General features: G+C 39.7%; 2 protein-coding genes across 3 annotated transcripts in view; one reads left to right on the forward strand and one right to left on the reverse strand.

Moving 5' to 3' along the window:
- The window catches only part of LOC104067947 (protein FRA10AC1), a 28264-nt gene extending 8017 nt beyond the window's left edge, over nt 1-20247 (reverse strand). The window contains exons 1-8 of the mRNA XM_054072135.1: nt 20166-20247; nt 15414-15490; nt 13283-13375; nt 13154-13199; nt 10565-10641; nt 9813-9896; nt 9389-9473; nt 3726-3771 (exon numbers count right to left, since the gene is read on the reverse strand). Coding sequence (XP_053928110.1) covers nt 3726-3771; nt 9389-9473; nt 9813-9896; nt 10565-10641; nt 13154-13199; nt 13283-13375; nt 15414-15490; nt 20166-20189 — 532 coding nt within the window. The 5' untranslated portion in view covers nt 20190-20247. The remainder of the gene's footprint in view (nt 1-3725; nt 3772-9388; nt 9474-9812; nt 9897-10564; nt 10642-13153; nt 13200-13282; nt 13376-15413; nt 15491-20165) is intronic.
- The window catches only part of LGI1 (leucine rich glioma inactivated 1), a 35267-nt gene continuing 27677 nt past the window's right edge, over nt 19362-26951 (forward strand). The window contains exon 1 of one of the 2 annotated variants that reach the window (XM_054072133.1): nt 19362-20024. The gene's annotated coding sequence lies outside the window, so the exon portion shown is untranslated. Of the gene's footprint in view, nt 20025-20276; nt 20346-26951 lie in introns of those variants that run through there. The other variant, XM_054072132.1, reaches the window with a different exon arrangement.

Consider the following 26951-nt stretch of genomic DNA (forward strand, 5'->3'; position numbering starts at 1 on the left):
GACATGACTTTTCCCACAGTAAATTGTCAAAGAAACACACAGAAACCAGTGTGCCAAGTGGACAGTTACCTAATTTAATAAGCAAGAAAAATGTAGATCTAAAATTCCATTTCTATCTGAAGTTCCATTGCCTTGCCATGAGCAGCAGGGAAATTACTGCCTTCATGTTCAGAATATTAACTTGAATAGTCTGGCTATTACACGTGTGCTTTCAAAAAACTAATAGCACATTCTGCTTCTTGCAGAAGACCAGAATACATGGAAAATAAGTACTACAAGCTAAATGAAGTCCTGAAAACTAAACATATGAAGGAAATCTATAGAGCCAGAAGTCTGATTTTAATGCATTTTGATCAAAACTTAGATGTAGCAGATCTGTACATGGACACATGGTGCACTATCCAAGTATTGACTCTCTGCCTATTTTCCAAAGAGGAAACTACTGAGAAAAAATAAAGAGAAACAGGGTTGGAAGAACATTTGTTTAAATAAGGCAAAGCATATCATGTGAATATTTATACATACAAAAAAAACAGGCTAAAAAAGACACACTAAAAGTGAAACATTAGTTCAATGAAACTGTGAAAAAGGAGATCAATTTGCAGGTACTAAACGTGTTTTGCCAAATAATATGTCTAGCTTGAGTATTTTACTACTTAATCTAGAAAAACAAATAAGTAGAAAACAGCAAATATACCCACATGTTCAGCTTTGCTCTTCCGTGCTGAAAAAGTCCTATATCACCGCTATGCAATGAATGTGTTTTACATCTTTTTCCTACAGAAAACACTACCACTGCCTTTTGCCCAAAATACCTTTTTTAAAAAATTGTATGCCATATCTTACTATTCATACTTCGAAAGTAGAGAAAAAGTACTTGTGAAGGCATATCAAGTATATTTTTTTAGATAGCTGAAAAGAGTTTAATTTCAAGGTTTATTCTGACACAACTAACTCATGTGCCTACTATTCACTGATTTATAAAATTGTAAGTAGGGGTTCTACCTTAACTTGAGATTTCAATTAAGAAAATCCTCATTTTGTGGAATCATTTTTATTGAAACTGGCAATGTATTACACCATTAACCGCCCTTAAGGTTACATTTTATTTTAAGGAGACAAAACAGCAATCTCCAGGATGGCCTCTTTTTTTTAAAACATTACGGCAAAAGCGCAGAGTGGGAAAGAAAAGAAGTGAAAGAAGTAATCTGGTGTATACCATTAGTAATACAAGCAATACCTAATCCTTCTTCTCCATGACTTTAGAAAGGCAAACACTGAAAACAAAGCAACCAAATGTGAGTAACTCATTCCTATGTTCCCTTCTTATCATACCCCAAACCACAGTGCAGGTCACCAACAATGGTTGCCATCACCACTACTATTGTCACAGCTAAAAAAGCATATACTCTCCCTTTTTTAACGTGAATTATCAGACAGGTAGATATCAAAGCTTTATTACATTAATTAAAGCAATTTAAATGATGGATCTATAGTTTAAAACAGCAAAAGAAAGGCATAAAAATAGCGAAAGAGAGACCCATGCCTTTATAAAGTAATCATTTGAAACTGTACTCGAAAAGAGCATCTAAAACAGTTAATGTTGAATTCTTGTGCCCCTTAGTGGTGAAAGATATTCCTGCTCAATCACAACTGTACAGTTCCCATTAGGATTTCATTAAAAAGCTTAAAGCACGTAATTCTGCACTTCCTCCCATATTTTAAATATCAAGTACCGGATATTAAAAATACAATGCAGCTTTAAATATTTTTTTCCCCATGAAGACATAATTGTTCATAAATTACTTATTCCTCATTTAAGTTTGATTATCTTTTTGATACATTCAGTAAAGCATATAACTATATCAAATGTAACTACCTGTTAATATAATCTGTAGTGCTGAATCCAGCATAAGACTACCTTTATAGGTAGTCACAGCATATGAACTCTAGGAACTGTAATCTTTATAGCTTAGAAAAACCCCACCATTAATGTTCACACATCCTCCTGTGTATTTCTAACTTCTTGTAACATACTATGATAAATAGAGCTCTTTACAGAACTGTTCTGATCAACAGTATCACTTCAAGTCATTTTTTTTGTGTGTGCATACATGATTTCTGAAAATCACAGAATCACTAGGTTGGAAAAGACCTCCAGAATTATCAGGTCCAACCATTCCAATCAACCACTAAACCATGCCCTGAGCAGCTCATCCACCTGTCTTTTAAATACCTCCAGGGATGGAGACTCAACCCCCTCCCTGGGCAGCCTCTGCCAGTGCCGGATGACACTTTCTGTGAAAAATCTTTTCCTGATGTCCAGCCTGACCCTCCCCTGGCAGAGCTTGAGGCCATTCCCCCTTGTCCTGTTTCCTGTCACTTGGGAGAAGAGGCCACCTCCCTCCTCTCCACAACCTCTTTTTAGGTAGTTGTAGAGAACAATAAAGCCTCTTCTCAAGGGTAAACAACCCTAGTTCCCTCAGCAGCTCCTCGTAAGGCTTATTCTCCAGCCCCTTCACCAGCTTCGTTGCTCTTCTCCAGACACACTGCAGAGCCTCAACACCCTTCTTTCAGTGAGGGGCCCAGAACTGAGCACAGGATTCGAAGTGCGGTCTCACTAGTGCCAAATACAGGGGGAGAATAATCTCCCTGGACCGGTTACTCATGCTGTTTCTGATACAAGCCAAGATGCCATTGGCCTTCTTGGCCCCTGGACACACTGCTGGCTCACGTTCAGTCAGCTGTCCCCTGGGGAACACCACTTGTGACCGGCCTCCAGCTGGAGGTAACTCCATTTACCACCACTCTCTGGGCCCGGCCATCCAACCAGTTTTTCACTCAGGAGAGTGTGCCCCTGTCCAGGCCACAGGCTGACAGTTTCGTAAGCAGAATGCTGTGAGAAACTGTGCAAAGGCTTTACTGAAGTCCAAGAAGACTACATCCACAGCCTTTCCTTCATCTAGTAGGTGGGTCATGGATGGCACTCAGGTTAGTTTGGCAAGACCTGCCTTTCATGAACCTGTGTACATGTGTATGGAGATCTGCCCACAGGAACAGCAACACATATCATTTTCTTCCTTGTTCAGCTACTTGAAAAAATCCATGCACCTGGGCCACAGAATGGGGACCACTGTGCAAAGTCCCCAAAACACATTGGTAAGAACTCATATACAGAAGCAACCAGAATAAGTTACTGATTTAGAAACAGGATTGGGAGATATGACAAGCATTCCCTGATTCCCACTGAAGCTTTCAAAACCAGTTTACCCTAGAAGAGCTATCACAAATAGAACTTTTATATTAAAGCTAACATTGTGCAAAACAGTGATGGAAAAACTGTTAAGAAAATTATTTCCCGAGAAAAAGCATTGAGAGACTTCAATTAAAGGTATCGAAGACTAATGAGGTAACTAACACAGAACTATTGAAGAAAAGCAGTTAAAAAAACATACATTGTCAAACATCCTACATTGTCAAACGCATTATGTTGGTGTTCATTATAAATCTGACCTTGTGAAAATAAAGCATATGTTCTCTTAATTTTAATATATGCAGATCAGTGTGCACTCTAGAGCTACAGGCATAAAACACCAAAGTTAGATCCATTTGTTGTCTATCATTAACTGATAAACAACAGTATTGTCATAAACTGATAAAATTATGTCAAAAAGCAGCAAGAAAAGCATCAGAGAGATGTTATACAAAAAGAGACACAGCATTACCTTTTCCTGAAATTACTTCTTTCTCGTGTCGCCATCTAAATCCAAACTGTTGAGATAAGAACGAAAATGAAGTTGTGAATGGTCAACGTAATTTCAGTTGATTGATGTCCTGCACATGGTTCATCCATTCAATTCTGTTAACGAAATTAATTTTCTTTCTTTATTAATTAAAAATATCATTTCGCCTCTGCTTGTCAGAAAGACTTCAACTTACACAAGTAACTCAAATTCCAGTACTGAACAGCAACTTTCTAAAAGGCTACATACCAGGCAGAAGAACAAACAGGAAATTAGGATAGACTGACTTTACTAGATACTTCATTGTAATTTTGTCCACACTAAAAACTGAGAAGACCACTAGAATGTCATATTAGCATATTATCAATGAACCACCTCTTACACTCTAAATATTTAGACAAAAAATTCCACTCCAGCAACTACATTTCACTTCTCTTTACATTACCTAGAAACTTCACATGAAGAAATCCCTACTGGTTTTGTTTTCCAGTAGAATCTGCTTCATGCTCTCAAAATGGCAAGCAGCCTAGAGAAAAAGACTGAAGATGGAAGCGAGCGAGAACATACTGGGAAAAACAATTTTATTTTAACTAACAAGTAGGAAGAGTGGATAAAACTCAGAGGCATACAGCTTCTTAAAAAAGGTCTATCTTGTATTTTCATTTAAAATTCATCAACGCAGGATGGCAAAAAGATAAAATTGCTGCTCTGTAAGCAAAGCATAGAAAATTCTGAACTCCATGTTAAAAGATGGGGAGGGAAGAGGGGGAAGAAGCGTAACAAAATCAAAGAGGTACAAAAACAGCTGCAAAGCCCATCTTTGGCACCTGAGTTCCAAAGCATTTGGAATATGAACCTTCTCTTGGCGCACTCACAGACTGAACGCACACAAATGTGCGTCTTACAGATGTAGTAGCATTATTTCTGTAATGTACTGGATTGATTTTCAATGTTTTTAATCTAATTTTAAACACCGTACAGAAGTACAGGTATCTATTGTTCTGTGTGGTCTTTAATGTTGATTTTTAAAAAAAACCCATGATAATTCTTTACCTGAAATGCAACAGCACTGACCATCAGAAAAAACAGGGAAACAAAAGTTCTGCCTTTTAAGAGCGTGCCATATGCTCACAGAAATGCTTTGCTCCTTAGTAACAAAGCTGAAAAAACTGAGCAGAAAGACATCAGTAGTCAGATGTTTTATCAGCTCTGATTTTCCCCAAGTCAATACACTACATAGGGTGGACATAAGAAAACTAAAAATTTGTACACTGACAAAACCGCCTCTTTAGATCAGTCCACTCATTTTGAAACTGGTATTATAACATAAACAATATTTGCACACTTAATGGTTTCAGTGGTAAAAAAATCATAGGAGAGATCAGGTTCTGGTACCATGCCGTGCATGATGACAATTTGCTAAGGCTGAATCAGGTTGTGCTTGGCTTACACCATAAATGTATCATCTAAAGTACCATTACACCACTCATGTTTCAGTCAAACGAAAATTAATTGACTTTTAAAACCAAGAACTGTGCTGAACAGTTCAGTGAAAACAGAATGTAAATTGCATCTGTAAATGTAGCATTCATAATGGAAACCACTTGATCCAGAGAGTGATGGTAATTAGTTTTGATCTTTTATTTGCTGTTTTACATCGTATTCTAATTCTGAAAAGCTTGTGATGCAATTGGAGAATACTGCAAATTTATGATTAAATATATGCAGTATTTTGACACCAAGTTTGCATGTGTGTGCCACTGGCAATAACAAGTTAAAAACAATTTGACCTTATCTGCATGTTTGTTTTTTCATAGTCCCTCTGCTGCTTCACCAATCACAAAGTTATTCACATTCACTTTTGCTACTGAAATAACTTTTATACAATTTTTCCCTCACAGTTCAAACTTGACTGAGTAAGTTATAAACCAGATTATATCCTTAAAGAGTGCTTCTGTAATGTTATTAAGAAAAATATGCAAAATAAAAGAAAGGAGGGAGCCAGAACCACCTAAAGTACATGTAGGACAAATACTGTCGTCATCTGCATTCATTTTTTGCCAATGATTCTTCCACCAGCTAGTGGAAAATGACAGAGAGTGACCAAGGCTAAGAAGAAACAATAAAATAAAAAATAAATACAGTTTAATTCCTCTAACTAAGATAAAACATCAGGAACAGATTAAACTATATAGCAACAATAAAAATTAGGGTAGGCTCTTGAATAGACAACCTGCCATATTAAGGAATGCAAAACCATCATCATTAGACTGCATTTATTCTGTCTCATCTTTGTTAAATGAGTTCAGCAAGATCCTAAATGAGCTATTTCTACAAGACAGACCAAGACCAACCAGAACAACTCCAAACCAGATGCTTTACAAGAGTATCAAATGGCTAACTCAATAAGAAATGGTAGTTTCACAAATATGAAAGACCGCTTAATATCCATGAACAGCAAAATTCCCAAATTAAATATGAACTACTTGTTAATATGCATTGGCTGCAGCAACAACTAACATGTCTACAGTCACCTCTTTCAGAAAAAAAGAAATGTATGGATTTAGACAACACTGGAAAAATACCACTGGAAAAAACAAAGATGTTTTAAATATTTTTATTTTCACAAGAAAGCCTCCATGCTGAAAAATCAATGACAAAATTGCCAAGCGGAAGACAAGATGGCCTAGAAATCTGAAAATCATCTGGAAACAAAAGCAAAAGAATAAAATGCATTCTCTTTAATGACCAGGTGTCAGATAGATTTCATTTCTCAGCAAACAGAAGACATTTCCAATCTGTTAAGCTACAAAAGAAAGCAGTAAATAAGAACCTTTCTAGGGAAATAAGACAACAAAGATGAGAACATTTCTAGTGCAATGCGTATCAAAGTAAAACTTACATGCAGAGCACTCTCCCTTACTGCATTGCCAAACTGACAATAGAACTAAACTATCTGACAATACAGACATTTATCAGCCTCAAAGCTTGCAGACAAGATGCGTTGAAGGTTCAAAGACAACCTTGACCTAAAAAATTCTGATCTAGGGAAAATGTAAGGAGTAACAGACCCATCACAAGTAAGAGCTGTCAGAGCACACTCTTCTAGTGTCTCTAAGAAGCCTCACAACAGAGGCTCACACTGGCATTTCTCACTAAAAGAAAAGACTATACGTCCTAACTACACAAAGAAAAGTGTGATCATGAGTCACAGGATCCCATTTGCCTGCAGTGCCAACAACCAAGGAGAGTGCAGGTGTGCAAGTGAGTGTGAACACCAGTGAAGACCGAGCCAGACTAGACATCTGCTAGATTAAGTGACCTGGGAGCAAGGAGCATGAGTGGGTCTCCACCAGCCAGCTCTGGGCTTGAGAGCACCTGTGTATCTCTAAGGATGAGAGCACAGGAGGGTCTGCTAGGGGACCAGGGGAGTCCTAGCCAGCTCTCCGTGCGCATATGTGTATATGCATGTGCATATGTGTGTGAAAGTCTAAACCAGCAACTGGAGTGTGTTCGTGGCCATGAGGGTTCATATGTCTTGGGGCTTCTTACTGTTTTCTTTTGAGCTTTGCTCTTTGGCAAGGTGCTGTGCTTATTTTTCAGACCTTAGGAGAGCCTCTCCCATGAAACTGATCCTTACAATTATCCAATACTTGGGAAAACAGTAATTTTTCTCAGAAAAATTCTAAATGAGATCTGAGCTACAATCTCTATGCAAAAGTCCTTAGAAGAATTACGTGCCTAGAAGATTTTAGCTAGCAAGAAAACAATTATAGTTGTGAAAAGACAGCTACGTATGTGAAAGTCGCAGTTGATGGAATATACATATATTAAAAACATCACAGAAAACTGATCTTCAACTTTACTTTGCCAGCACCTAGCAGGATATAGAATCACAGAACAGCCCACGCTGGAAGGGACCTCAAAAGATCACCTGGTTCAACCTTCTGTGGGAAAGAACGCCTAGATGAGATCATCTAGCACCCTATGCAAATCCATTTTGAAGACCTCCAGAGATGAGGACTCTGCCATGTCACTGGGGAGGTTGTACCAGTGAATGAATGTTCTCAGTTTCTTTCTTATATCAAGATGCAGCATCATCATATAAACCATCAACAACTATCAGATGAGAGGCTGGCCAGCTGAAAAGCTTGTTAACCACCCTACACATCTCACAGCACCACCACTGTGAAACAGAAGGTATGAGTGGCTAAAGATATTCAACTTCCAGTTTCTGAAAATGCATGTCTGTACCAAACCTGGGCATTGGTAAATCAATAACTGAGAAAAAAAATGTCATTTTTTTCTATTTTTCTAAGAATTTCTAAGAAAGGATTGTCACATAGTTAGAACTTATTTGAGAACAGAAAGCATAATCTAATATAAGGGAACAAATCACAGGGTACAGCACAGTTATGCTGACACGGCAATTAAAAAAATATAGGTGATGACTTATGAGCATAAATAAGAATTCAAAGTGACCTCAAAGTTAGGACAGCCACATTTGAAGTCTGACAGGGAAACACTGTTCACATAACACACACAAAATAAGGAAACTGGGGCAGAACACTTTCCCACAAAAGATAGCAAACATATGGAAACTTGGCGCAGTACTGAAAGAAACAAAATCTGTAAGTGTGCTCAAGGGAAAATCAGTTAGGGCGGCGGGCAGGAGACTGAGGGATATGAAACAGATATAGGAAAATAAAATCACATTTACTCAAAAAGAAAAGGGAAGACATCGTCACCATTTTATTTTTTGTTTCTTTTCATTTAGTTTTTGCATTTTTCTCTTTCTCAATTTTCACTAAAAGGTTGTTATTTTTGCTGCCTAATATTACAGTTTAAGCCCAGTTTTTTTCAAATATTTAACAGTGAATCTAATTTTCATATAAATACTATAAATAGTCTCAAAGAACTTTACACAGACACTGCAGGGCTGGGTTGTTACTATGTGCTAACAATGTCAAGACACATTTAAGGTCAACAACACTCTTTGCAAAATTGCAATAGAAAATTCACATATTCTTTTTGACTAAGAGGTTAGTCAGTCAAAATCTTGTAAATGACAAAGGCTGTTCCAGTTCTGAAGAAAAACTGGTGCTGGAATCAGACTGTTTCTCTTAAGAAATTCTATTTAGTTACAAGGAACATAAAAATCCTGTTGCTATAAACAGAAAAGAACAACCAGCAAAAGACAGTGCTATAAAACAGACATTTCCAAAGTTGTTTCTGTCAGCATTCAAGCATAAAACTCTCTCTTTTTAGACCCCTTTTTTTTAAACAGTAACATTCCCAGTTTTTTTTTTTTCTACGATTCATCTGTTGCTTCACCCCAGGCAAACGTCTCCAGCCTTCTCTCCTTAACCCCTCTACATTTTCTGCCAGTCTCACAAACAATGTACCTCTTCATAAAACACCGTGTGACAGAAATGCTCCTATTCCCACAGAAGCACATTTTTGAGGCAATGACAATGCTTGGATTCAAACTGCTGCTGCTTATTAAATAACTTGACAAGTTCTCACAACTCTCTTTCTAGGGAAGAGGTTCTAACATTCTCGTTTCATAACCTAACCACAATCATAAGTAATTTTTAGAAAGGGAAATACTTTAATACCAAGATGACTTAAATAACAGAACATACCTTATTCTCTTTGTATCTACTGAGATCTGCTATACAGTATTCTTTGAACAATTTATCATAATACTTCTTTGCAAGCCTCTTCTCCCTATTACAAGAAGTATTATTTTTTATTAAATACAGAACATGACACAATTAATTTCACACTGTAATGACATCAGCAAGTCAAAGACATTGTTTTATCTGAAGAACACAAGTTGCAGAGCTAGACATGCAATATACGCATTGAGCTAAGGGATCATTTCCATAAAACTGGAAAAATGCATCGATCTACAATACAAATTAAACTGTATTTTTTCAAACTAGACTGCATTAAAGATCAAAGAATGATCACTAAGTATGAACAGTAACTCTTCATTAGTAGGGGAAACCACAAATTTAGCACAAGGGATCTAAAAATAATATGTTCTATAATAGTCTCAGGTACCAATTCATGTCTGCTTCATCATCTTCATTCCACAGGAATCTATGGTTTTCTCTAATAACATCAAGATCCGTCTTGTCATTGGCTCTATAAAAGAACACATTTTTTTAGTACAATGCAACACTAAATTAAAAGGCAGTCAAATAATATTTTGGTAAACATCAGTACTCCATAGCTGTGATCTCCACCTCACCACATAAAGGAACATATTCCTATGGAATAAAACTACGAAAAAATGGCATACCTTTTCACAAATGAAAAATTGACAGTGGAAAAATGGCCACTGAAACTGTGGATAACTTGAGCCTTTCTGAAAACACTTTTTGTTCAAGACAGTAATTTTGGAAGGCAGTTACATATAGCTCTAAAGAAAGTTATCATTATTCTGGACAATGCATAGCAATTCTGCACATTTCAAAACTATTTCAGATTGTTATTTTGAAGGTACTGCCAGACATTTCCCAACGTACCCTCAATTAATGCTCACCTGTCATCTTTATTTTTACATAACAAACTGAGAATAATTCAGCTTGTGGTAAGTTCTTACATAAAAATAATGGTGCAAAGTGAAACAAGGCAATTCTGTGTTTTGGATATTTATAATTATTGTAGTTACTATTTGTGACCAAAAGAATTAGTAATTTAATACATAGCCATATCCTCCTCTCCCCCCAGAGCTATAATATATATTTAACAACTTTATATAACAGGGAAGGTTTGTGAGCATGAGGGGAAAGACTGCTAATGGTTCTCACCCAGAACGTCGGAAATCCTCTATTTTGCCACCATAGTATAAAATGTAGTCACTCACAAACTTTTTATGTCTTGCATACTGAATAAAGCAATTAAGGACTGTTGCTGAACTTATCTTTTTTTAACAATGTTTAAAACTAAAATTAATACAAACTTTTTTATATACTTAACAGAAATATGTTATTTTCTCAAATACAGGTAAGTAATTTCTGGAAAGAAAGGAAGTAATTAGCAATTTTTACTCAATAACCTCTCATAAAAGCTACTTTACAAACAGGGAAATTCAAGGCAATTTCATCTTTAAAACAACATTCAGCAGGTCTGGCAAGACCTTTATAAAATTGTCTTCCTTTATCAAAGATGCTCTGTACACATATACATAGAAACTGGGTTCAGGTTTGTATTTTTGTATTATAAAAATACTCTGGCTACTAAAAGGGAACAATTTAATACATTTTACCATCAACATACAAATAAAAGCTGTCTGGTTTACTTTGGAGATGAAAATCATGGGAAAATATGTAATGCTTTTTTTAGAACGCTTCGGCCCAGAGAGATGATTTGAAAGACATTTTGTACCATAATTTGAGCTAAAATATGTAAGTACTTAATCAGAAAACAAGCATCTTAACAAAACATTATATATATGGCTATTTAAAAATATTTTCAATTAACTAGTATGGTGTTTCTGAAGCAACGAATTAGGAAAGACGTTACCTCCTGGTACATAGCCTAGCAACTACTGCACCGGTGTGAATAATTCCTATCAATGTACTATTCTGACATGCACTATAATTTTATTGAGAAAACATTTTATTTTCCAAAGGCTCCCCAAAAGTTAATTTAACCTCAGCATGTGCCCTTTTTTTTTCTCTCCACCACAAATAGAAGGAACTGAAAAGCAAGTCCAGGTTTAACTGGCACAATTAAATACATTTAACATGACATACTATTTTGCACTGCCATTTGAGTTACTGGAGTTAAAATGGAATAACAGTAAAGGTTTCAAACAGGAACTACTCTAAAACAATGGCAGAAACTCACAGTAGTCTCTATACCATGAGCGTTGCAGTCATTTCAGAATATATGGGATTTCTGTGGCTGCATCATAGAATCACTAGGTTGGAAGGGACCCACTGGGTCATCGAGTCCAACCATTCCTAACACTCCCTTAACCATGCCCCTCAGAAACTCATCCACCCATCCCTTAAACACCTCCAGGGACGGTGACTCAACCCCCACTCTAGGCAGCCTCTGCCAGTGCCCAATGACCCTCTCTATGAAAAATTTTTTCCTGATGTCCAGCCTGAATCTCCCCTGGCGGAGCTTGAGGCCATTCCCCCTTGTCCTGTCCCCTGTCACTTGGGAGAAGAGGCCAGTTCCCTCCTCTCCACAACCTCCTTTCAGGTAGTTGTAGAGAGCAATAAGGTCTCCCCTCAGCCTCCTCTTCTCCAGGCTAAACAACCCCAGCTCTCTCAGCCGCTCCTCATAAGAGTTGTTCTCCAGCACCCTCACCAGCTTCGTTGCTTTTCTCTGGACACGCTCCAGAGCCTCAACATCCTTCTTGTGGTGAGGGGCCCAGAACTGAACACAGTACTCAAGGTGCGGTCTCACCAGTGCCGAGTAGATCTTGGGTGGATCCCATCCGACCCCATAGACTTGTAAGTGTCTAGCTGGGCAAGCAAGTCTCTAACCACCTCCTCTTGGATCATGGGAGCCTCACTCTGCTCCTCTAACTCCTGGGTTTGCACACAGGGGGAACAACTTCCCTTACTATTAAAGACGGAGGCAAAGAAGGCATTAAGTACCTCAGCCTTGTCCTCATCCCTTGTCACTGTTGTTTCTTCTGCATCTAATAGGGAATGAGTATTCTCCCTAGTCCTCCTTTTCTTGTTAATGTATTTGTATCATGCAACATCATCTGCAACATCAGTGGGATTGATTAAGATACGTCCTCTTTACAGGCACATGATGATTTATGCAGTGCCTGTCCAAATTCTAAGCAGATTAGAAGTTACTTTCTGTTTACTGGAATTTTCAGATTTAAGTCTAAAAGGAGAAAGGCTGTAGTTTAAATATGGTAGTAAAAATAGTTAAAAATTATGCATGCAATATGATTAAGAGATTAAAAAAATAAAATAAAACTGCACATGATATTAAACAGGCTTACATTAGAGCATCTGTAGAAGATACTAGAGATAAGGCTATTTTGAACAGGCTCCTGAACTAACTAATGTATCCTTAATTTTCCAGTGGAAATTTACTGCTCCACAGACAATGTCAGCCTTACACAGAATTCTGTCGTGTATAAACTCAACTGAAAGACCAAAGTGCCTTTGTGCCAGTCTAAATAAAATTCACTGTATAATTCAGTCCCAAACAGGAAAATGAGCACATAGAAAGAATCCAGGAATGGTGCTACAGCGAAGAAGCATTCTCAGAGACGTCTCACAAACAAAAAGAAGCCAATTTGAAGAATAATTCAGTGCTGCACTGTCAACTGCTGTAGCAACTGAGAAATCCCAGTTTTCACCATAATGAATAACCTGTGCCTCATCTTCAAACCTGAAAAAAATGCAACAGAAGGATACGGCATCCATCGATATCAAGTGAAATCTTCTTTTTCTTGCTTCTTCCCTGTTAATAACAAATACATTTCAGTGAAAGCTATCTTTGCATTAAGGGAAAAATGTCCCACAGAAGGAATAGACAAAAGATACCTATCCCATTCTTCAGCTGCAAATCGTCTGTGAGCCACATTGCCTTGTTTTGGTTTTTGGAATGGTTTTAACAGAAGGTCATCTTCCTTTATGCTAAAGGTAGGGTAAGAAAAGAAGAAAAGTTAGTCAAGAACTTTTCACAAAATTTCCATATGCCAAACTTTCCTCTAACTTGAGTAAGAAAAACTGTTATATTGCTAATTTCTGCATGAATAAAACCAAACTTCAGAACCAACATCAGGTTAGACTTTACTTCATTTGCAGAACAAATTCATTTGCTTACAGTTAGCATTCAAGGAAAATTTCTTAAAACAGCAATTTTTAATGTTCATTTTTATCAACATTATAACTATAGAGACACAATGCAAAATTCCTGAAGATTCCTCAGTTTTACTCTACATTTGAAGCCCTCTATCTCAGCTACACAGCCAAGCGAGAACAGGAAGGACAATATGTTCATTGAATAAGAGTGACTGCTAGTAACCCTATCCCATCCTTTCATGCTAATGTCACAACACTTCATTGAACACCTTTGCCTCTCTTAGTGTAATCACAAGGATCGCTCATTTAAATTTAAGTATTATGTTGTGAACTGTATTTGTCAGTGGGCAGCTAAAAATACTTTAGGAATTCAACAAAGCAATAAAAAGTTAAATATAAAGTGTTGCACTTTAGCTAGAAAAAGTTATATTTTGTTAGTTTGATTCCTCAACAGAGGTGAAGAAAAGATTTTTACATAATTACCAGCTGGCAGAAAGAATGGAAGTCAGAAACCTGTGAAAACAAGCCAGGGAATTTATATTTCAAGGTATTCCTTAGAAACTAAGGGAATTGTTTGCTCAAAAGGATCTGTAGGCACAAAATTCCCATAAGGAGACTCCATAAAACAGCAATATGGAAAAAACCTAAGAGTACTATTCTCCTTAAAGTGAAAATACATATCATCATAGAGCAAGAAAAAGATATATACATACACAGTGAACCCACATAAGAGCCCTACTGGGTATCAGCAGCAGAACAAGGGTAATGATGGTATTTTTGAAAGGCTCCTGATGGCAGTTAATATTCCACCTAGGAAGTGGAATGGTATAATGTGCAATGGCCTTTTAAAGAAAACGAAACTGAACAAAATCACTTACTGTTTTAAAACAGTTACTATATTTATAAAATAAATGGAACAGTACAATGTTTGCAATTATTCCAGTGATTAAAACATGATTTTTTTCCCAGCATGCAGCCTGACACTACAAAACCCATACTTCCAATTTTACTACAAAGGAATATATGCATGAGTCCTAGGAAAGCAAAGCAAAATATATACATACATAAATAAAAATCTTAATAATATCATGAGATGAGACTACAAAATTCAAGGGCACTAATTGTGCGAACCACTGAATGAACTAGCCAAGGTGATCTCAAACAAGAGAGGTCTTCCCCCAGAGCGTGGTGGGAGCACTGAAACAGGCTCCCCTGGGGAGCAGTAATGGCGCCAAGCCTGAAAATATTCAAGAAGCATTTGGACAATGCCCTCAGACACAGTGTGAATTCTGGGGTTGTCCTGTGCAGGGACAGGAGTCGGACTCAATGATCCTTGTGGGTCCCTTCTAACTCAGGACATTCTATGATCCTCTGATTTCAAGGATTGAGTACATCACAAATCATCAATTCCAAGGTCTCTTCACAAATTAAACAGTAAAGAAGGAGCACCAGTTCTTCACTTCATCCAAGCAGGTGTTTCATATCTACAAAGCCTGCTGCCACTTGGCCTTTTCTGACTTGCTTTCTTAGCAGCTCCATGCATCTGATGGATCACAGTGAAGTGAAGTGAACAGTGCAGCCAAACCAGAGCAGTTGATACTAATGCTCAGAAAAATAAAACACACTGCTTGGAGAACGAAGGGACATACAGACACCAGATGGACATGGCAGATCGGATCTTAATCAGCTGCCCCTGGGAGATGACATGCTTCGGCAAGCTTAACATGAGGAGACGTAGGAACTGAAGAGATTGATTTTTCAAAAAAACATTTCAACACCGGTCTTTAGATACCACAGCATAATCTCCCATATACAGTAACAGGCCAATAGCACAAACATAATGCAGAGTGCTAATTTTGCAATACATTACCTTTTAGTCTTTTGCACAGATTTCTCTCTGTTCTCCTCATCACTAAAATCAGAATCATAGTCTTCACGGCCATGTGCCTGAAAATAATTGACAACACAGTCAATATACCTGCTAATGTAATATGCACATGGCATGACTGAAATCAGTACTGTCCATCAGAAGAAAGAGAGAACGAGCAAGCGCAAATTCTCACATATGTCTAAACCAAACCAGACTCAAGGCAGAGTACATTCCAAATAACACAAAGTAAGACATTGTCAGTCTGTCAAAAGATCACTTTATAAATAATTTATATGCAGATGTCCCCATATTAATCTCCACATTGATACAGAGAACCAAAAGTAGGATAAACATCTTCGGCCTTCACTTTCAAACAATCTCCCTTACATAAGAAAAAGGTATTTTCCTGAGGAGCTACTCTTTCAGAGGGCCAGAGGATAGCAACAGATGTGCCCACATTACAAACAAAGACAGACAAGAACAAACGTTTCTTGGGCTGTGGTATAACATTTACATTATAAGATCTTACATTGGTAGCTGGAAAGTTCATTGAAACTATAATTAAAATACCAAATTATAATATGCTTGCAAAAATGTACCTACCATGAAATGAAATGTTTTTTACCCCACACATTCTGGGACTATGTCAAAACTAATGCATATAAGCAAACCAAAATATCCCATAGCTTAATGCCATCAAACGATCAAGCACTGACCTCCATTTTTCAAGGCACAGTTACACGTGCAATGCTGACACTGAAGTAACACTCATGTAGGTCCCTTCTCCCCTCCCTCGTGTTTGCTTTGGTACCTTCCTTCCAGTTGCTCAGTTAGGTGTAGTGAAACTACACATGAACAAGACCAAACAACTCACCCAAGATACAAAAGATCCTATCCAAAACCCACTATTTTGCCCAGGTAAGTTTCCAGTACATCCAGAGCTCTCCAACCAGCCATACCAGCCAGCTGGAGAGACAGCACTGGAAAAGAACAGCCAGAGCTGGAAACTACATAAACTGGCACCAACACCAAAAAAACATTTACACAACTGAGCTAAAAACAAGGGGGATGGTTATTACACATCTGCACAGGGAGAAGTTCAACACATACTTCCGAAGTATCTCAGTAATTCAGACTGTGGATGAAAGAAAAAACTGCGTTAGAAAACCAGTGTACCAGATTCAGCATTGCTGATTCCGACATTACCTACAATCATATTCCTCCTCAGACAAAAACCTGAGACAAACAGATTCTGAAAAAAGGGATGCATCTCTTCAGGATGATTTTGATGAGGTGCCTTCTCTGGATGCAAATGACTCCCAGAAATGCCACACTGGAAATTCAACTGTGTCCTCTAGTGACATCAACAACTGGTTTGCATTATACAGAGTATGTAACACACTATCTTCTCACAGTGATGGTGAAGGATTGCTTTTTATTATTCTTTAAAAGTTTTTTTTATTAATAATATAACTGTACCTTCTTTCCTTAATACTGTAATGTTCCTTGCACTCATGAACTCCTTAAGAATACATAGCTCTCATATACACATATATTTGAATAAAAGCAAATCATAACTTTCTGATTTGTCTTTATATTTTCTATTTCCCAGTAGACATAAATATTATCAGTTCCACAAACACACACACACACAAAGATGCCTGCAGTGTCTGGTGTAAGTGGGCCTCACACACTAGCAAAAGAGCAGCAATGGTGCGAAATTCTCCCAGCACAGTCCCACAATATAATCCACAGTTCAGGTGCAGATCTCCCAGCTGAGGCAGTTCTAATAGCAAGCCTGCTACTACTTCTATCAATGAAGCTTATGTGGTCTTTAAAAAAGGCCAAACACTTTATGAGTGTGCAGCAAATACATTCATATTTGTCCTCTAAAATTTTAAAAATACCATGGTGATCCAGGAATGTTTTTAATGGCAGAAGTAATGCTTCCCATATGAATACTGAGAGCTTCCCTCACACTCAAAAAGGGAGAAAAATCCAAGCCAATATAATGTGCACAAAAGTCAACATGAGACAGATGAAGTAGAAAAACAGGCAAGAAAAGCTCAAATCAAAAGATTCTCCCAAAATGGTTGCCCTGGGATGATGGGCCCCATGAAAGAAGCAGACATACTTGGTAAACAGCTCCAAATTGATTTGGGGAATGACTTAAATGAAAAAGAAAGATAAAAGGCAAGAAAAGCTGCTCTAACAGAATCATCCTGTAGGGCTCTCAGAAGTTGATGACTGCCTTTTGGAAAGCTGTGACTGTGAATATAAGGGTGAGCATAGGTCCCGAGAGGCTTCTCTTCTGACGTAAAAACTCTTTACAGCTTCAGCCCTCTCTCTGAATCACTACAATCACTCAAGTACAAATTCAGAGTGAAAAAGAGTACAACCCACAACCGAAGTCCTGACACTTTGGTCACTCCTCCTTTGAAGCCAACAGGAGCTCCAGCAGTGCCGGATGGCACTCTCAGCAACCAGGACTGAGCAACTGCTGCCCTGATGACATAAGATACCAAGATGACCTTACTTTTAAGCAGAAGATAAAAATGAACTCCACCAAAGAATCTCATCCACAAATGGATCTTTCTGTTTTGGAAGGGCAGTGTAAACAAACACCTGCTCCATGTTGTGAAATTTCAAGACTGATTTCTTCCCTTCTCCACAAAAAAGGCCAAACAACAATCCCAGATAAGGAAAATGTATTTAATATTTAACTGGAATAAAAGAGGGACAGACACCAAGGCCTTGTGCCCAAGCTGCATATTTTAAAAGAGGCACACGCAAACTTGTCAAGAAAATCGAAAATAACTACTTTCACTGTTTGATAAGCCTTTTAATATAATCTTTGCTTTGATGGAGCTTGTCAGAAACTCAGAATGCATTTAGTAAATTAGTAAGGTAAATATCAAACATTTTATCAAAACAGGAACCTGAAATTTACCTAACTTAAATGGCACAGTGTGTTCTTGCTGTTGCACCAACTTTGAACTTTTTCCCCCTAAACAATGAAACAAACTGAAGCCACAAAACTAAAACAAGTAACAGTATACTTTGTAATACATTTAAATCACCGGCATTTAAGTAATCCAAACATAAATAAAAACAGTGAAAGAACTGGAGACAGAACAAAGCCCACTAATTTCGGGCTCCTAAACAACTGAAGCTGTAACACAGTAACTGTACCAACACCATAGGAAACTGACAGCAGGTCCAGATGTCAACTGTTGGTGTCAGGACAGGACACTGCAGACTCCCCAGCACTTACAGAAGGTGTTTGCATCCAGAAAAGTCTCTCCTTTAACCCATTCCACTGGGGTAACCACACACTAGTGAAGAGGACACATCGTAGTTCATAGAATCATCAAATAGTTTGGGTTGGGAAGGACCGTAAAGACCATCTAGTTCCAAACCCTCTGCCATGGGCAGGGACATCCCACTAGATCAGGCTGCCCAAGGCCCCATCCAACCTGGCCTTGATCACCTCCAGGGATGGGGCATCCACAGCTTCCCTGAGCAACGTGTGCCAGTGCCTCACCACGCTCATTGTGAAGAAATTCTTCCTTATGTCCAGTCTAAATCTGCCCCTCTCCAGTTTATACCCATCACCCCTAGTCCTATTACTACAAGCCTTTCTAAACAGTCCCTCTCCAGCTTTCCTGTAGCCCCTTTGCGGTACTGGAAGGTCACTGTAAGGTCTCCTCGGAGCCTTCTCTTCTCCAGGCTGAACAATCCCAACTCTCTCAGCCTGTTCTCCGATGGTCATGTTGACTCCTGATCAAAATGTGCAGCTGAATATGAAAACAGTTTTTTTTAAAAAAACCAAACAAAACAACAAAAAAAGCAAAACATTCCTACATAAAATACCCCAACTTGTGGCTTCTGCCCTCTTCTCACTAGTGTCACCCCACCCTTCCCTTTATCTGCCCCGCACACAGGGCTGTGCTGCCGAACAGCCCCGAGCGCTCATTAGGTGCAAACAAATGCCTCTGGGAGGGTCTGAAGGGAGCACGGGGGCCGAGGAGCCGTCCCAGCCGTGTCAGGGATGCGGAGGGTCCTAGAATCATTGAATCACTGGGCTGGAAAAGACTTCTTGGATCATCGAGTCCAACCATTCCTATCTGCCACTAAACCACGTCCCTGAGCGCCGCATCTACCCGTCTTTCAAAACACCTCCAGGGATGGGGACTCCACCCCCTCCCCGGGCAGCCTCTGCCAGTGCCCAATGACACTTTCTGTGAAATTTTTTTTCCTGATGTCCAGCCTGAACCTCCCGTGGTGTAGCTTGAGGCCATTCCCCCTTGTCCTGTCCGCTGTCACTTGGGAGAAGAGCCCAGCTCCCTCCTCTCCCCAATCTCCTTTCAGGTAGTTGTAGAGAGCGATAAGCCGCCCCCCGTAAGGTTTGTTCCCCGGCGCCCCGCAGCAGAGCGCTCTCCCACCGCGATGCCTCCGAGCCTCTGACACCCCCCCAAGTCCCACCTGCTTCAAACCCCATTGCGAGAGGGATTCGCACGCGCTGCGCGCCCCTCGCAGAGGGAAGACACCCGCCAGGGGCTGCCCCGTTACTAAAGCCCCCGAGACGCCGGAGGAGAAACGGGAGCGCAGGTAGGATCCCAGTCCCGCACCCGAGGAGGAGCGGAGGAGAGCCAACCCCCATCCCCCCTGCTCCACGCAGCCGCATCCATGGACCCCGCGGCCCTCACTCCGCGCCGCCGCCCCCCCTCGGAGGCCGCCCCCCCCACTCACGGAGCGGCGCTCTCCGGGCACCATGGCGGCGGCGGCGGCGCGGAGCAGGCGCGGCGCGGTCCGTGCCGGAAGCCGGGGCGGAGCGGGGCCGGCGGGCGGGCGAAGGGAGGGGAGGGGAGGGCAGAGCGCTCAGCATGGTGAGGGGCGAGGGGAGCCTTCCTGCCCGGGAGCGCCGGGAAGGTAGGACTCGGCCGCAGCGGCTCCCGGAGAGGCCTCGGCGAGCCGCGGGGAGCGGGGGTGGCAGGAGGGGCCGAGGGAACGCGGAACCCCGCGTTTGCACGTGTCCGAGCGGGTTCGGCTTTTCCCGGTCGGGGATGGGCGAGAGGAGCTCTGCGAACCTCTTTCTCGTCAGCCGGCTGGGAAATGCCGCTCTGCAGCGCTAGGGCACCGGGGGCAGCGAGCGGCTGTCAAGGAGCTGAGGTTGTTCCCCATCAAACGTTAGGGCGCGCAGTGCCTGACCCAGCGCTTGGGCTGCGGAGGTCTGAAACGCTTTAGTCCGTCGCAGAGATTTTCTTCTGGACTATATCAGAGTTCCCAGCCGTGTTATCGATTCATAGAATCACCAGGTTGGAAAAAATCTCTTGGATCATCGAGTCCAATCATTCCTATCTGCCACTAAACCACGTCCCTGAGCATCTCATCTACCCCTCTTTTATACACCTCCAGGGATGGGGACTCCACCACCTCCCCGGGCAGCCTCTGCCAGTGCCGGATGACACTTTCTGAGAACATTTTTTTCCTGATATCCAGTGTGACTCTACCCTGGTGTAGCTTGAGGCCATTCCCCCTTGTCCTGTCCCCTGTCACTTGGGAGAAGAGGGCAGCTCCCTCCACTCTACAGCCTCCTTTCAGGTAGTTCTAGAGAGCGATAAGGTCTCCCCTCAGCCTCTTCTCAAGGCTAAACACCCTCAGTTGCCTCAGCCAGATTACTGGAGTCTTCAACCGCAAATACACTTAATACAGGGAAATTTTCAAAATTGAAATGCAACCGATGTCGCTGTGATATGTAAGTTGCAAAATATAATTTGTAGCTGGTCGCTGTTGTGTGGTGAGGCAGTCGCACGCTGCAGGTGACCTCCTTACCTTGGCCACCAAATCTCAGTTTTAAAAGGGAAAGTATTTTTTCTCCTGACCCATTTGTGCTACTTACGTTATTGTCACTCTGAACGGACGTGAAGGTGGTGCTAAAATGTCCCGTGGAAATGAACTGAGTGGCAATGTGCTTATTTGAGTGTACGCAGTATTCTGCTGAAGTCTTACTCAATGCAGCTGGTTTCCTCTAAAGGGCAGAGACTGCTGCAAAAATGGAATTATCCTAATTAATAATTTAAGTATCTCAAAATGAATAATGTATCCCCACGAAGCTGTAATAGCAGGCATCTTTTTGTTGTTCCTCTCTTTTGGAAATGGAAGACTGCTTTAGTGTGAATGAATCCTGACATGATTCTGGAAACTGGGCCAACATATCATTGATTATGCACTTTGAAGAAAAGTGGGAAAGGTAGAGGGAAGATTTATAGTTCTCGAATGTCTTGGCACTGTGCTCTGGTCGCAAAATCCTGCATATAGAAAAATTAAAGTTGCCGGGACAGAGGAAAATTCAGCAGTGAGTCCAACTACAGCAACTGTTTTAGATGCTGCAGTTATTTTATAAACAGCTTTTCAGCAGCTAGTTAATTTCCTTTTACTATGTTATGCTTTTCTAATGTCTGACTGTATTGCTTTCAAACATCACCTGGCTGCTTTTTATGTATGAGCGACCGTAAGCTCCAGCTGGGGAAGTGGATAAGAAATGGCCTCCTAAATAAATTGGAAGTTGAAGCTGCACCTGTCCTTAGCCCTTGGTGTATGGATTATAGCTTAGTCCTATGGAGTATCTCCGTAGCTTAAATCTAGCATCAATATGCTTTGACACCAAAAAGGACACTTATCTCATCTGAAACTCACATGACTGAAAGATAAGGAAAAAGGAACAGGTGGGCGTATCTCTTTGCAGGGCATGAGGTGCTACAGTTTTAAGTCAGATTTCAGTGGTTGTGTAACCAAACCTTAGGAGCACATTATTCCATTAGAGGTAAATTAGTCAATGGGGTGGCTGCTGCTGAAGTGAGCATTCTTCTTCTTGAACTGCTCACCTGACCACTTCTTTTAAACTGCAGTATTTAATTTTCTGCCAGTCTAGCTCCTCTGACTACCTTGCTGTGGTGTCTGATGAGTTACAGTGCCGGTGTGAAAAAAGGTTAAGGGTGGAGGGGTAGGACAGGAGGGAAGGGGGAGGTGGAAACAGGGATGGCCTTTTCAGCAGCAGCTCTCTATTAGATCATCTTAGCAGTAATGTGAAATTACAGTAGGCTTGAACTTCATGGCCCACAAAGGTGACAATATCACTGTAGTTCTTACTTTACTTTTGCCCTAAATCTAGAAATGGGCTGAGACTTTGTATATCTCAGAAAGCTTAAGTCAGACATGATTTTAAAGCCTTCAAAAAGTAAAAGTTTTATCTCTCAGGTCTTCAAATAGTTGACATACTCTTTACTCAATCACTCAATTTTTCTGATGACTCAGTGTAACAGTTCTATAGAAAGTTTTGGGAAGAAGAAATGAGAATTTCTTTCACCCAAAATTCTTCCCAGGCATATTCTTCATGATACTAAGTCCATGATTTGAAATACTCCTGAGAGTTTATCAGCTTCTCTGTTTTTACATTCATACTATCTTCTTACATTATGTAATCACAGATCGTATTATGCAGATCCCTAAGATAGCCTCAGTATGCAAAAAAAACTAGGCAAAAAAGGGTACTTTTGTTGAATTTGGCACTTCTCAGCTATTCATATTCATTAAATGGGTGGTAACACTTGCTGACATCATTATGAATGCATATTGACTCATGGAGTTTGTACTGGAGAGTGGAATGTGCATTTTAACAACTGGGACGTGTGTTCAGGACAGACCTTGACCTTTCTTATGATTTGGAGGTAGTATTATGCTTACTTAAGCAACCTGTTATTCATCTAATTCCCCCATAATTTTCATAGAATCAGAATGGTTTGGGTTGGAAGGGACCTTAAAGGTCATCTAGTTCCAACCCCCCTGCCATGGGCAGGGACACCTCCCACTGGATCAGGCTGCCCATGGCCCCGTCCAACCTAGCCTTGAACACCTCCAGGGATGTGGCAGCCACAGCGTTCCTGGGCAACCTGTTCCAGTGCCTCACCACCCTCATTGTGAAGAAATTCCTCCTTACGTCTAGTCTAAATTTGCCCCTCTCCAATTTATAGCCATTCTCCTTTGTCCTATCACTACATGCCTTTATAGAAAGTCCCTCCCCAGCTTTCTTGTATGTCCCCTTCAGGTACTTTTATCAGTGTGTAAGTAACAAAAGAAGGTATTAAATCCTGAAGATGCAGAATTCAAAGGAATATACCTGATACACTTAGAATCATAGAATGATTTAAGTTGGAAGGGTTGTTTAAAGGTCCAACCCTGCTGCAATAAGCAGGGACACGTTCCACTAGATCAGGTTGCTCACAGCCCCAGCCAGCCTGACCTTGAATAATTCCAGGAATGGGGCTGTTCCTAAAAGCTTACAGTATAGGATATTTCACAGCATAAATAGCTTAATCTATTAACTTCTTAGGTATATATATGGAGGGGGGGTGTGTCCTAATATCTAAGATAAATCTCCTTTGTTGCTACTTGAGATAGTTTCGTAATGCCCTATGCTTTAGTTGATATAGAAGGCAGGAATTGATCTTTATCTAATAACAAATCTTTAAATACTGGGAGACACATGTCCACACTCTTCCCTTTTTGAAGCTAATTACATAAATATTTCATCCTTTCCATATAACTTACATTTTTGAGACCTCTTATGCAGAGAATATTCAGAGAAGATCCCTCTTCTTCAGCCTTGGATTTATTTCTGTGTTTTTTTAGAAATACTAAGAGAAGCCATTTAGTCCTTGTCAGTACTTAGCTAGGAAGGAATAACTCGACCTTCCTGCGGGAGATCATTGCCTCCTAATATCTGGTAAGGTTGTTTAAACTCAATAGTCTCTGGTTTGCTTGATCAAAATTAGTTTGGTTAGTTGATTAAAAGATTGGTCCAATTTTTAATGAAGCAAGTTGGGCAGCTTTGCCAGCAGGCTAGAAGAGGCAGCTACCACTGATACTGAGAGCAAGGGCACGGTGGTCACTGACAAGCAAATTCATTATAAGAGCTGTTTGCAGAGGACATGCGTCCACTTGGAGTTTGATTATGAGAAAGTAATGTGGAAGCATGAAGAATGCTAGTAAAATTGACGTTTATCATGTTTAATCTTTCCTTGTTCTCCATTAAGGTAGTTTCTTTGTTGAAAAATATGGAAACTAGACTTTATTTGATATTGGCAGCTTCTTATCTTCTACATGTCTATGAAGTAAGTTGCCAAATCATTTATTTTTGTGTCTTTATAGTACAAACAGTCTCATGGCATCTGTCATGTTCCTGATTTTTATCTCGCTCTATCTGAAGTCCCCTAGTAATTTGTAGAAAAGCAAGTAGAACTAAAAATGGGCATTCACATGTGCCAATAACATTACATTTGGTAAGTGTAATTCTTCTTTTAAATGTACCTGTGTACAACTTTAGGGATGCACTGTGCCTCCCAACAAGCCCCAAGCAAGGTATTTACTTCAGTCAGGCAGCTGACTGCCAAGACTAAGACTTCCTGACAATCAGGGAAAACCAGCGGGGTTGTGCTGGGGGACAATGGCTCATGCTCACCAGTTCCCATTACTGGGACTGGTCACTCCAGACTAGTCATTAAAGACTACTGACATTCTGTAATCATCTAGAGGCTACATAAAGAGAGCAGCCTATTGAAACACATATCTATTTTGTCAAATTCAGTAAATGCTCCACGTTTATTTGTCATACAAATGATATCAGATGTGGAGTTTAACTAGCCACTAGATGTCAATGTTGTTGTGCTAAAAGCCAAATGCGATTTTATTTATTTGGCTGATAATTTATTAAATAAAAGCACTTCTGGATTTTTTTTTTTTTTCCCCGTGTAGAGTCAGTTACAAAAGATATCATTGACAAGCCTGTGCCATGTCCATTATTTCAAAAGCAGCTGTGCTATTTTGGAGTTGCAATTACCATTTCAGTGTGTAATCATTGTCAGAAAAGTGCCTTTGAAAAAATAGCATCTGATTGTTCATCCGTTTCCTCCCTTGTTCCAAAACGCCAGATCTTTGTCTGAGTAACTGCAATCATTGTATTGCATTGTGTTTGTTAATATGATAAAATAGAGATAATAATATGATATCTAATCCTGTTATAAGAGTATAGAATTTCCTAAATTCCGATTATCAGTGGAAATTTTCCTTTTAATTATTCCTGTTTAACACCATTGGAGATAAATGTCAAAAACACCAAGCAGGGGCAGATTTTCTAGAACAGTAAGGCTTCCTGTATGATAAACAATTTGGAAAACTTGTTTCTTATGAAAACCTTGCCCTGATTCTGTATAACTAAAGGCAGAGCTGACAGATGATGGAATTTTAGAAGCCTGCATGAGATAGAATTTGACCCACGGACCTTTCTTATTCCAGACTCCTGTATTTCTAGGGTGAGTGCATCATTCCAAACCTCCACAGATACTGCCTAATGCAGCATCAGACTTTTATCTGAAGGCAGTGGTTCTGTTGACTGTCTACAGAGCACTTTGAGACCGAAGTTTGGGAATTATGAACACTGATCAAAAGCTCAAGAAGAAGACATCTCAAATTCCTGATTGAGCTTGCTTTCCTGTCTGCTGATAGGAGAAAAAAAATAATCAAAGTTTCTTATTAAAAATGGATTTCCATTGATGTCAAAATCTCCACGAAGAAAAATATGATGAAATTGCTTAATTATCATGGACTGAGCTATTGAGTCATGCTCAACACTGTATTTGGTGGTAACATCACTTACACTCTTCACATGCTAATGAATCACAGATAAATGAAGAGTTTTAACTGTTTTAATTTCTAACATCTATTTTAGTTTTCTTGACTACAAATACAGAGTTATGTAAGAATCTTATCACATAATACTGTGAAAACCAGATTGTTTCATTCATTCATTCATTCTATTGCACTCACAGCAACAACTTAGGTCCTAACATTTCTGCAAACTCCAAAAAATAACATTAAAATAAACTAGGCTTGTTAAAATGTGTATTGTAAATAAAGCAAGTATGACCTTATAAAGACTAATTGATTCAGAGATGGAAATAATAAAGCAGAATGGCATCCAAAAATAATTCATGGAAGCAACCTCCCATATTATCTCCACAGTTGAGCGGGGGGTGGTGTGGTGAGAAAAACTGAAGAATTTTGCTTAATAAATCCCCTAGAGATATATTATGTACACTTCTGTCTCTTGTCCTTTAACTGTCACTGCTGCTGCCACAGTTATTTTGTGGCAGGTAATTTTGGTCTCCAGAGCTTACTTTCTGGCAGCTCTGTTGAGAACAAAGCTCACTAAAAGATTACACATGCATGTAAGCATGCATAAACAATTGGAATGACTTCAGCCCACCAAGAATTTAATTAAAAAGTAATTATCAATATGCACAAAATAGTACTTCTCAGTATTATCAACCTGCCTTGAAATAAATGGAATACAGAAACTAACTCCTCCAGTGTTGTTCCAGTTTTCATTTGAGGAGATTTTAGAAGTGTATTATTCTTAAATTCCCTCAAGTATGAATATTTTCCTAAGAAAGCAAAGAATGCGTAGTCCTACTTTTATGT

Source organism: Cuculus canorus, chromosome 7 (assembly GCF_017976375.1).
Source record: "Cuculus canorus isolate bCucCan1 chromosome 7, bCucCan1.pri, whole genome shotgun sequence".
Lineage (NCBI taxonomy): Eukaryota > Metazoa > Chordata > Aves > Cuculiformes > Cuculidae > Cuculus > Cuculus canorus.